Below are 13,035 nucleotides of genomic sequence, written 5' to 3' on the forward strand. Positions count from 1 at the left end.
AAGAAGCTTCCATGACCTCCCTAGGATGTCTGTTCCATTGTCCTACTATTCTTACAGTTAGGAAGTTTTCCCTGCGATTTAATCTAAATCTGTTATGCTGTAGTTTGAACCCATTGCCTCTTGTCCTGCCCTCTGTGGCAAAAAAGAACTTTTCTCCATCTTTTTTATGGTGTCCTTTCACATATCTGAGTACTGCTATCATGTCCCCCCTTAACCTTCTCTTTTCCAAACTAAACGTACCCAGTTCCTTCAGCCTTTCCTCATAAGGCTTGCACTCCATCCTTTTGCTCATCTTTGTCACTCGCCTCTGGATCCTTTCCAGTTTCTCTACATCCTTTCTATACACTGGTGACCAAAATTGGACACAGTACTCCAGCTCAGGCCTAACCAGCGCCAAGTAGAGTGGTACTATCACCTCCCGGGACTTGCATACTATGTCTCGGATAATGCAAACTAATATTGCATTTGCTTTTTTTGCAACAGCATTGCATTGCTGACTCACGTGGAGTTTGTGATCCACCACAACTCCCAGATTCTTCTCAGCAGTGCTGCTGCCAAGCCAGTTTCCCCTCATTCTATATTTGTGCATTTCGTTTTTCTTCCCTAAGTGTAGCACCATACATTTATCTTTGGTGAATTTCATTTTGTTGTCTATAGCCCAGTTCTTCAATTTATCAAGCTCTCTCTAAATTTTAGCTCTATCTTCCAAAGTATTGGCAACCCCCACTAGCTTTGTGTCATCTCCAAACTTGATCAGTATGCTCTCTATTCCTAAATCCAGGACATTAATAAAGATGTTAAACACCACCAGACCCAGAACAGACCCCTGTGGAACCCCACTTGAAACCTCCCTCCAACCCGACATCATTCCATTATCAGTGACTCTCAGTTTGCGATTGTTTAACCAATTATGTATCCACTTAATGGTAGTGCTGTTGAGCCTGCATTTCTCCTGCTCACTTATCAGAATGTCATGTAGGACTGTGTCAAAAGCCTCGCTGAAGTCCAAGTATATTATCTCCATCGCATTCACCCTATCTACCGCAAATCAGTTACCCTGTCAAAGAAGGAAATCAAGCTGGTTTGGCATGATTTGTTCTTGGTAAATCTATGTTGGCTGCTAGTGATTACCTCTTCATCTGCCAGGTATTTGCAAATGGAATGTTTTATACATTGCTCTAGCAGCTTCCTAGGTATTGAAGTCACACTGACTCATCTATATTTCCCCAGCTCCTCCTTTTCCCCCTTCTTAAAGATGGGCACAACATTAGCCCTTTTCCAGCCTTCTGGAATCTTTCCTGTCATACATGACTTTGTAAATATTATTGCTAGTGGCTCTGAGATTTCTTCTGCTAATTTCTTCAGTACCCTTGGGTGAATAGCATCCAGCTCTGTTGATTTGAATTCATTCAAATTGGTCAGAAGATCTCTGATGTGTTCTTTACTTATCCCATATTTACTGCATTCCTTCCCTTGACTTCATTAGTTGTCTGATCACCTGTTATTTTTTTGGGGAGAAGACTGAAGCAAAGAAGGCATTGAGCAGCTCTGCCTTCCTATCATCTTTCGTTACCAGCTCATTTTCTCCATTGAGCAGTGATCCCACACGGTCCTTGATCTTTCTTTTTCGTCTTACATATTTGAAGAACCCCTTCTTGTTGTCTCTAGCATTTCTTGCCAGATGTAACTCATTCTTTGCCTTGGCTTTCCTGATTTTGTCCCTACACACTCATGCTATTTCCATGTATACTTCCTTGAGGACATGCCCTTCCTTCCATTTCCTGTATGTAGCCCTTTTGGTTTTTAGATAGTTAGAAGCTCCTTGTGCAGCCACACTGACCTCCTGTGGCTCTTCTTATCTTTCCTCTGCATCGGAATAGCTTGATGTTGACTTTGACTCCCTTTCTTCTTAATTGGTCTTTCCATAGGACCTTGCCTACTATTTTTCTGAGTCGGTAGAAATCTGCCTTTCTAAAGGTTATGAATCATGATGGGAAGTCATTCAAACCTTCACTGGCTCATCCAGTATTTTCCAGTGGGGTCATCCAGACACAGGTCAGAACAATAAGCATCCAAAGTTCTGTGTGAGAGTGAATGGGGACCTACAATGTGTATCACATGCCCTTTTTTACATTGGGGAAAGCGCTCCTTTACACCTGTCTTTCATTTCCCCTCATCCACGTAATATTGAGGAAGATTCAACAAAACAGATCCAGAGTGATCTTAGTCATGATCATCTGGGCTGGGCAAAACTGGTTCTTGGAACTATTGGCTCTCATTAATCTTTATCCAGTCATGATACTTTGTCTGAGCAGAATAGGGAATGCTCTCAAATCTTAAGTCACTTCTACTGACAGTATTGCTGCTAGATTTCTAAGGTCAAGTAGATTTATGCTTGTCCAAAGAGATCAAAGCTATTCTGTTAGAGTCCAGAAGCCATCCACTAGGAGGTGTTATATGGCCAAATGGAACCAATTTAAAATAACGAGGAGTCCATGTGGCACCTTAGAGACTAACAAATTTATTTGGGCATAAGCTTTCGTGGGCTAGAACCCACTTCATCGGATACATGAAGTGAAAAATACAGGAGCAGGTATAAATACATGAAAGGATGGGGGTTGCTTTACCAAGTGTGAGGTCAGTCTAACGAGATAAATCAATTAGCAGCAGGATACCAAGGAAGGAAAAATAACTTTTGAAGTGGTAAGAGAGTGGCCTATTACAGACAGTTGACAAAAAGGTGTGAGTAACAGTAGGGAGAAATTAATATTGGGGAAATTAAGTTTAGGTTTTGTAATGACCCAACCTCTCCCAGTATTTATTCAGGCCTAATCTGATGATATCCAGTTTGCAAATTAATTCCAGTTCTGCAGCTTCATGTTGGAGTCTGTTTTTGAAGTTTTTTTGTTGAAGAATTGTCACTTTTAGGTCTGTTATTGAGTGACCAGAGAGACTGAAGTGTTCTCCTACTGGTTTTTGATGGTGTCCCTCAGACAGAGACAAACACTTACAGAATCTCTATCAAGCGTTCTTAAAACTGCAATACCCACCTGGTGAAGAGAAGAAACAGATTGACAGAGCCAGAAGGGTACCGAGAAGTCACCTACTACAAGACAGGCCCAACAAAGAAAGTAACAGAATGCCACTAGCCGTCACCTACAGCCCCCAACTAAAACCTCTCCAGCGCATCATCAAGGATCTACAACCTATTCTGAGGGACCATCCCTCACTCTCACAGACCTTGGGAGACAGGCCAGTCCTCACCTACAGACAGCCCCCCAACCCAAAGCAAATACTCACCAGCAACTACACACCACACAACAAAAACACCAACCCAGGAACCAAACCCTGCTAAAAACCCCGGTGCCAACTCTGTCCGCATAACTATTCAAGGGACACCATCATAGGACCTAACCACATCAGCCACACCATACAGGGCTCGTTCACCTGCACATCTACCAATGTGATATATCCTATCATGTGCCAGCAATGCCCCTCTGCAATGTACATTGGCCAAACCGGACAGTCTCTACGCAAAAGAATAAATGGACACCAATTTGACATCAGGAATCATAACATTCAAAAACCGGTAGGAGAACACTTCAATCTCCCTGGTCACTCAATAACAGACCCTAAAAGTGGCAATTCTTCAACAACAAAACTTCAAAAACGGACTCCAACATGAAGCTGCAGAACTGGAATTAATTTGCAAACTGGATACCATCAGATTAAGCCTGAATAAAGACTGGGAGTGGTTGGGTCATTACAAAACCTAAACTTAATTTCCCCAATATTAATTTCTCCCTACTGTTACTCACACCTTTTTGTCAACTGTCTGTAATAGGCCACTCTCTTACCACTTCAAAAGTTATTTTTCCTTCCTCGGTATCCTGCTGTTAATTGATTTATCTCGTTAGACAGACCTCACACTTGGTAAAGCAACCCCCATTCTTTCATGTATTTATACCTGCTCCTATATTTTTCACTTCATGCATCCGATGAAGTGGGTTCTAGCCCACGAAAGCTTATGCCCAAATAAATTTGTTAGTCTCTAACGTGCCACAAGGACTCCTCATTGTTTTTGCTGATACAGACTAACACGGCTACCACTCTGAAACCTGTCTCCATGCAAGGCAATTTAAAATGTTACCTTAAGAAAAAGACCTGGACCCATTTTTATGGCCAGTTTCAGTTATTTTAGAATTTCTCTAGTTTCTGATGGTATTAAGGCTGTCATTAGCTTCCACTAACATCTACTTAGCTGTTATATCTGCCTATATCATGGAATGTAACCATCCCCTCTTAGAATATTTATTAAAGGGATGTTACAGACCTGTTTCTTCCCATTTGGGATTCTGCTGATCCTTGGCACTTGTGGCACTACACAAATTCACAGAAGAGCCCTTTAAGTTTATGGGATCCTGTGGTCTGTACCACCCTCTTGCTGAAGTTCTCATTCTTCATGGCCATTAAGTCAGCCAGGGGGCCTTGGAATTGCAGGACCTGATGACCCTTCCACCTTATACTACATTTCACAATGACAATGTGATATGCAGGCTTTGCCCAAAATTTCTGAAAAAACAGTATCAGAGTTTCACCTCAGTCTATATCAATGTCTGTATTTTCCGCAGAATCCCCATAGGCATGCTGGGGAAGAGAGGGTACATACCATGAATGATAAAAGAGCTTCTAGTTACTACTTAATCAGAATGAAGTTGTTTAGCAAGTCAGAGTACTTGTGGACTTTGGAGAAAAATCTACCAATGAAGACAGCTCAGCTCTAAAGCTGTTTAAGTGGATAAAACCACGCATCCAATCATGTTATAACCTACCTGATGTTTGTGTACCAAACATCTTGGGAAACACTGAGCTAGGGAGGTAGCAGCATCAATGGCAAGAATCTGCAGTGTGCCATTATCTAAAATCTTGAAATTCAGTTCACACTTTCATGAGTCACTAGTCTCTCAACACTGCATCAAGAACTGATGCTGATTTCAGGAGGGCAATGCCATAGTCATTGTTCAGTTAGCAGGACTTCTCAGTTCATGTTAGGGAGTCAGTGCTAGCTGGTCTCCTACAATGGAGCTCTGTGGAGACAATGGGTAAAATTTTCAAAAGCACCTAAAAGACTGAGAAGTCTAAGACTCACTGACTTTCGATGAGACTAAGGGTAGGTCTACACTTAAAACGCTGCAGCGGGGTAGCTGCACTGGTACAGCTGTGGCCTCTGTTATGCTTCAGTGAAGATGATACTATGCCAATGGGAGAGCTTCTCCCATCAGCATAATTAATCTACCTCCACAAGAGGTGGTAGCTATTTCGAAGCCCTCCTGTTGACATAGCGCTGTCTACACCTGGGGGTAGGTCAGTATAACTGTGTCACTCAGGGGTATGGATTTTTCACACCCCCGAGCAAAGCAATTATACCGATGTAAGTTTATAGTGTAGATCTGGCCTTAGGCTAAGTGCTTAAGTCACTTTTGAAAATGAGACCTAAGGGCTTAAATTTCTTAGGTGCTTTAATTTTTTTTAACCAGATGTCACAAAAAAGATAAAGGAGTTACTTAATAGTAACTCTGTTCTCCAAGTGTATTGCCTCCACAGAGTCACAGGATGATACTCTCTCCTCTGCTCAGAGCCCAGTTCTAAATAGGGTTGTTGGCAGTAAAGGGACTGCTAGAGATAAGTCTGGCTGATGTAAGTCAGGCAGCAAGTTTTCCCCTGCTCAGAGCAGATTTAGATGGCACAGTGGTAAAAGAACCAGTGGACAGTCAGATCCAGCTCTCCCATTGTTGTTAGCAATGGTGGTGCTGCACTGGTGATAGAGAAATAATGGGGGAATTTATGAAAGTGCTCATTGTAGGCAAAGCTGGGACCTTTTGATGGCAACCAGGATGAGAAAGGAAATGTAAGTTGTGTTTGTCTGGTCAGCCCTCTCTCTCCATCCCTGCCTTGTACAAGTGCTCTCTTTCCCATAAAGGCTGATTTGTGCAGATATTGTTGGAGTCTTGGAATAGTATGTATACATCATGTATCCTGCAATACCTACGCACAACAGAATGAGTCAAGGACAATCCATAAACTTTAAATTGGAATTTCCTTGCTTTTATTGATCATATTTAATTGCATTATATTATTTTGTATCAATGATTTTTGTAAAAGTTCTAATTTCAAATTAATCCATCAGGCAGAGGCTTTTAAAGGCTCAAAATGCTGGACTGAAACAACAGAGAAGAATTATATTTGCAACAAATTGTTTACCCATACATGCTCAAAACACAAATGTCTCGATGGAAAAAGTGAGGTAGAACAATAAATGGAAACTTCTATTAAGAAGAGTTCTTGAAAGGTTACACTGAGGCACACTTACTGGAGCATACTATACTTTTCTAGGCTTTCTGCCTTTTAACCTGTAAAATATGACTGAATTTCTGTCTTTCAGCAAGGTCTTTTCCTAACTTTTTGAAAATATAAAAACAAAACAAACAAACAAACAAAAAAGACAGGAAAAGCTTTGATCATGCACTTTTAAAAAACTGTGCTGGTTTAAAATAACTTACGATGAAAGGGTCACTTACTGGAAGAAGGGCACTGCTTAAAATTTAAGCAGTCAGTAATGGGAACTGACAGACCTCTAACAATTTAAGTCTTTCACAGTTGAATGAATTTGCACTGACAGCAAGACAAGGATGTGCTAACCTACCTTACCAGGACCTTGGCTATAGCTTGATATGCTCTACCTAGGCCAACAATATCACACAGTTCTGTGGAGATTTCTTTGTAGGTGTTCAGAGTCTGTGAGGCAGGAAAAAACAAACAATAAAAGAATAACATCAAACATTACTGCTTTTGATTTAGAATCAATCTGTCCATACAAGGAGCTAACATGCCATTTTTATTATCTACAGAGTGCTACTTTTTATCACTATTTCATTTTTGTATATGCAACAATTACAAGTAATAAACATAAGGATGTCCAATTTCCTTAAATCACTCTTTTGGTACTACAGAAAACCAAACAAATATGCGATTTACAAAATAATTTGCTTATCTATAATTTAATAGATTTTAGGAGCTGTGCATATTTTTAAAGAAATCTATGAGTCAATATTTTAAGACAGCATTCTGCATTCATATGTGATATATTTTGATATGATAGAAAATGTGCATTTCAGTGTTTCTTTAAAACACTAATTATGAGAACTCTGCTTTTGGTACAGTTCTGAGACAAAGGAAATTGAATAAATTGTAGGCTGTATATTAAGCAAGGGTTAATCAGAAAAGAATATTGTAGATCATTTCATTACATGCACTACTAATTATTCCAGCACACAAGCAATTTGTTAATACTTGTTTGGAATGTACTCCATTAACATGACCTCTTCTATAATCAAAGGATTACAGCTGCCACCAAGAAACATATGATCTTAATTTAATTTAACACTGACATCATCTGTATTGCATAATTTCCCTTTTTCATCCATTTTTTTTCAATGGGGATGAGGAGAGAAGGCATATAAAATGAAATCCAATTCTTTCCTCCCTCCCTCTTTGTTCCTTGACCCAGCCTATTACACACATGAGGACACAGGAAATCTCCAAAGACTATCTATGGAAATCCTTTTTGCACATTTCCAAGAAAGGATTAGTGAATGTCATTTACCAGACTGAAGGGGGATGGGAGGTGTAAAGGGACATATGACAGCACCTTACCTACCCCACGATGCCTGTCTAGGGCAGTTTATGTTGTGGGAAAAGAAAGGGCACTTTGTATTAAGAGCCCATCTCTCTTCATCTGGTAAAGTAAAGTAGAGGGTTCAAAGAAGAACAACATCTGTGTGCCAAGCATCAGTGAGCATGGATTTCAGCACTCCTATTGTTGCTTCTACCACTCAGATTTCTTGTTGTCTACTGTGCATGTCTGGTATAGGCCTGAGTAGGGGTAGTTGATCCAACCCTCCATGGATTCTCATTCTATTTTTGAGTCATCAAAACTATGTATGCACTGGAAAGCAACATTTGCCAATGTGTATTCTGCACTATTTCCTCTTCAGTACCTCATCAACAGAGCTTCAATTCTTCAAAATACAGGAAGTAATTCTGCTGAATATGAAGAGCATTGTGAATTGAAGCATTGAAGCAAATGAGATGTCAAAAAGAGAACAGATGACACTGGTCATAAGGCTCGTAGCACCAGCTTGGAATTCTCTCTTGACTGAGTGCTTGCTCAAATTAAAGTCTTCAATGGTGCAGAATTAAAGAATTTGGGGGTCCTGTCAAGGCTGGCCAAGAACATTTTGGCACCTGAGGCGGGGAGCTCAAATGACGCCCCATGCCCCCTCGCTTGGGCCAAAACTTTGAAAGGTCTCAATTCTGCCTTCTTCCTGTTATACTCCTCTCATGGTACTGCTCTGCTACCTACCCCAGTAAAGGAGAACTAACAACTTTAAATGCCTTGTTCAAAAATTTTAAGTAACACTTAACTTTCAAACGCATGAACAGCAAATGTAACTTTTCTTGTCTGCATAGTAAACATTGGCATTTTTATCTGTTTGAATAATCAAAGTGGTGCTTTCCGTGCCTTCTTGATTGCAAAGATTTGAACTGCTTCCTGAAGGTCCACAGTCTGGGCCAGCTCATGCTCTATTGAGATGGTTGCAAGGCCGACCAGCCTCTCCTGTGCCATTGTGGAGCATAGACGTGTTTTTATTAACTTCAGCTTGGAGAAGCTGCGTTCTCCACTAGCAACTGTTACAGGAAGTGTTAGAAGTATGCGCAGAGCAACAAAAGCATTTGGAAAGAGGGTGGTCATTTTATTTGTGCACATATATTCCAGAACAGCCTTTGGAGTTGTTCCTGCTGAAATGTATCTTGAAAGGGCTTTCAGTTCATCACCTAAATCACTCGCATGAATATCACACGTCATCATATGTCAACACTGTCTCTAGTGTCCTGCATTGCTGGTGTAGGTTTTCTTCAGGTATAGTGAGGAGTTTGGGAATATCATACAACATCCCAAATATACTGCTGTGTTCCTTGAGCTGCATGAAACGTTCTTCAACTGACTGTATTTGACAATCTAGCACCTGGTTAAAGAATTCAACTTTGAATTGTTTTTTGGGGTCTCTTATGGGATCATCCGGTGCCTCGTAATCAAAAGGTCTTCTTTTTTGGTGACTCTTGTGTTCTTGAATAGGTGGGAAAATAGCTTCAGTGTGAAGTTCCTCTGCCAACTTCTGTGCACTCTTCAGAACGTTTTGAAATCCCTCATCTGACCGGTAAGACTGTAGGTATGACTTTGCTTTGTCCAGTTGGTCTATTGCTCCAGATATATCAAGGTCAACACCTTGGCGTCTCTTGCTTACAACATTTATTTCAAACAGTATGTCATGCCACAACACTAAGCCACACAGAAATTTGAATTTATGTATGTTTCTGGTGATTCCATTTCCCTCTGCCACTGTTCTCCCATGAACAGTACCTGTCATAGCATTATCCTCCATAATGGCAACTATGGCATCATCTATCTTCCCAATTTGGTGTTTGATAGGATTTATCGCCTCCACTCAACTTTCCCATCGTGTGGCACTCAGTGTTTCAGTATCAGAGAGGATGTTCCCAGATGTTGCTTCAAAATTTGGCATCGATGAGTTGATGCAGAGAAAAATACATAGATGCTTTGAATTACATTAAAAAATTCAGCAGCCTCACTAAAAGCTGATGCTGCATCACTGACCACCAAGTTCAATGAACGAGAACTGCATGAGACAAAAAAAGCTCGAGGCTTTAACTCTCGGATCCGTGTCTGCACTCCTCTGTTCTTTCCTCTCATGTTGGCACCATTATCGTAGCCCTGACCTCTCATGTCAGCTATCGCAATTCTCGTATCTTCCAGCTTTTTAAGAAGCACATTTATCATACCAGCTCCTGTAGTATCACCAATGTCAATGAATTCTAGAAAATGCTCACCGACAGTCACCATTGCAGGGACATTTTCACTAGGTTCTGTTGTTGTTACAAAACACACCATTAAAGTAATTTGTTCCATATGGCTGATATCAGGTGTGCAGTCCAGAATAACAGAGTAATATCCTGCTGACTTCAGATCTGCCACAATCTTCTGTTTGACGTTTGTTGCCAGTAACTGTATGATCTCATTTTGAATTGTTTTTCCAAGGTAGTGGTGTGTGTACATTTCTTGGGTGGTGACTCTTCTTAGATGCTCCTGGAGTACAATTTTAAGGAAGTTTCCATTGTTTGGCACATACAGCTGATCTGAAGTGCCACGCGGTGCTACGTTTTGGGTAGCAAGCGTTCTCACAATGGCAATGAACCTTTTCAGAACATTTTGCCAGTAAGGAGACTCTGATGCAATCTTCTCTTGATGCTGATCATCTATGGTGGCCTTTAACCTTAGTCTCATCTCAAGCTCTTTCCACCTATGGAATGCTCTCTAGTGATTTGCTGCCTTCGCATGGCATGCCAGATTTCTAGTCAGATTTTTCCAGTCCTTTGTTCCTGTAGAACCCAATGTGGCTGGAACATTAGACTGGAAGAGTTTGCAACAAAAACAGTATGCAGCATTCTAGATTTTTGAGTACATAAGCCATGGCCTCTCCACTTTGTCACCATTGGGGATTTCACACCAGTAATGTGTTGGATGGAAACTTCTATTTTCATTGTCTTTGGGGAACATGACATTTTTCACTTGCTGTGGCCCATGACGTACAAGGAAGTCACTCAGGCTACTGCTCAAGTGGGTCCACAGTCCTGGATCATCTAGACTTAAGGAACTAAACTCAGCAGCAGCTGTTTCTTGCGCCTCCACCACACTCTTTTCTGATCTACACTTTTCTTCAGGAATGTGCATGGTTACATCCATTTGAGATGGAGATATAGATGTTGCAGTAGCTGCCAGGTCACCTGCACTCTGACTAACTGGAAGATCAGGCATCTCCTCACCACTCACATACTCACTGGGGCTAGAAGGCCCACCGTGAACATTTGTGTCTATGTATCTCAGGGGAGCTCCTTCCTGCTTAGATAGAAAAGCTTCCTTTGCTTTCTTTCTTTTTCTGAATGCTGCCCCAGAAGGGTGTTTTCTTCTTTCACTCATGACTGCTGTTCTGTGCCAGCTATAGTGGCTCTCAACACTCAATTGAAGGCGACAAATAAGCAGGCTGGTAGCAGGGCCTGAATGAGGGAAGATATCAGCATCTTAAGGGACTAACTGGCTCCTACTACTTCAGTTGACTGCCTGTTCTCCTCAAGTAGGTTCAGTGAAGCAGCAGGAAACAGGAAGCTCCCTGAGAAGCTGGTGTTAATCAGTCCAGGCTCCTAGGGGTGCTAGAGAGGTACATAAGAGGCTCCTCCTCCTCTCTCTCCCTTCAGCTCCTGCTGCTTTCTGTTATTCCCTCTCACCTTTTCTCCTGCCTGCCTGTTATGTCTCATGTGCCTTCCTTCCTCCAGCACAGCACTCCACCATCTCTGTGCATCTAGAGCAGAGAGAATGCATATGCACCAGCAGCAGATACAATTTTCTACACTCTGGGTCCCAGTGGCGTCGCACCCCCCCCCCCCCTCTGGCACCAGAGGCAGCTGCCTCAGTTCGCCTCGTGGTAAGGCCAGCCCTGGTAACTCTCAAAAGAAAGTAAAGCTGCTCCCCCTAGGAAGAAATCCTTAGAGAAGGCAGAAGTTGTAACCTCACTTGCACTCCCCAGAGAATGGTTTTCCCACCTGGATTGCTGACGCCATTGCTTGTACAAGGAGGTGCAATGGGCACTCATAATTCTCAAATGTCCCCCATTTGAGGGACGTTACTTATTTTGGTCCCAAAGTTACAAACATTCCACACAAATTCGGTATGCTGTCACTTATATTGTTGAAAACTATTTAAAGCTATTCAAAATAAAGACTCATGCAACCGAGGTTACAGAAAGAGCTATTTACACTAAAGGAACTAATCCTGTAGAATTTTAATTTTCCTGTCTGAATAAGTTTTTTTGTGTCCCTCATTTTGGGTCAAGGTCCCACACTGAGCCAAAGCCTCAGCTGGTGACATAGGTCCACTGAAGCTGATTGGTACCAGCTGAGGATCTGGCCCACTGTGTCCCATATTTGGGACTTGGCAAGTTGAGAAGTATGCCTGCCCTAGTGGGATGAATATGGCCTACTTTACTGTAACCCTTTCACAAAACAGGATGCTTAAGAGATAAATATTTGTGTACGCAATACCAAATTGCACATAAAAGATCTGCAGAAAAATAGACCAAATAAATCATGAACATGAAGAAGGGAACAGACAAGATATACTGTATGGGTCCACCTTAGACTGTTTCACCAACTTCTGCCACTGCAGATCTACCACATAATGAGGTGAATCCTCAAAGGAAAGGAGACGTGGAATTGTCCCTGTACTCTCTGTGTGCCCAGTGTTCACTCAAGCGGAATATGTGAATGGCGCCTGAGAGCCTCATCTATTGTCAAGGTTTCACTAACAGCTGCTGGGGAGGGAAAACATCAGGAGGTACTGTGTACCTAAAGAGACAGATTAAGATATAGGCACTATAGACTCATGCCAGAACCCCAGGTCCTGGAGTCATACGATTACATCAAAATTGTAACTTTTATTTTAGAAAAAAGCATGTGGCCTTCATGGTTGTAAAGACAAGCTTGAAAACATGACTCAAGTGTTACCAATGCCAGAGTCTGCAGTTAGCCTGAAACAACCAGCTCTGAGAAGAGGAGCCTCATGCATCTCACAACAGGGTGTTAACTCCAAGACCTACTTTTTTGATGGGAGGCATCCTGCCAACACCACCCAGGAGAGTATTTGTGGCAAGAAAATATCACTGCAGAAGTCCTGACCCATCCACCCACCCAGATACACTCTGACTGCTGGGGTAAATACTGGGGAATCCCTGTTGTCTCGCCTAGAAAGTGAAGGGGTCCCCATGTGGCTGACCCATGCTACAGGGAAGTCCATATCATGGTGTGCCTATAGCACAGACCGCTTTAATCCAGCCCTTGTATACC

General features: G+C 41.8%; 1 protein-coding gene across 1 annotated transcript in view; it reads right to left on the minus strand.

Moving 5' to 3' along the window:
• The window catches only part of TTC29 (tetratricopeptide repeat domain 29), a 193,257-nt gene that overhangs the window by 87,672 nt on the left and 92,550 nt on the right, over nt 1-13,035 (minus strand). Inside the window, exon 7 of the mRNA XM_026648148.1 lies at nt 6,704-6,795. Within this exon, the coding sequence (XP_026503933.1) occupies nt 6,704-6,795 (92 nt within the window). The remainder of the gene's footprint in view (nt 1-6,703; nt 6,796-13,035) is intronic.

Source organism: Terrapene carolina, unplaced genomic scaffold (assembly GCF_002925995.2).
Source record: "Terrapene carolina triunguis isolate 2854851 unplaced genomic scaffold, T_m_triunguis-2.0 Scaffold66, whole genome shotgun sequence".
NCBI classification, from domain to species: Eukaryota; Metazoa; Chordata; order Testudines; family Emydidae; genus Terrapene; species Terrapene triunguis.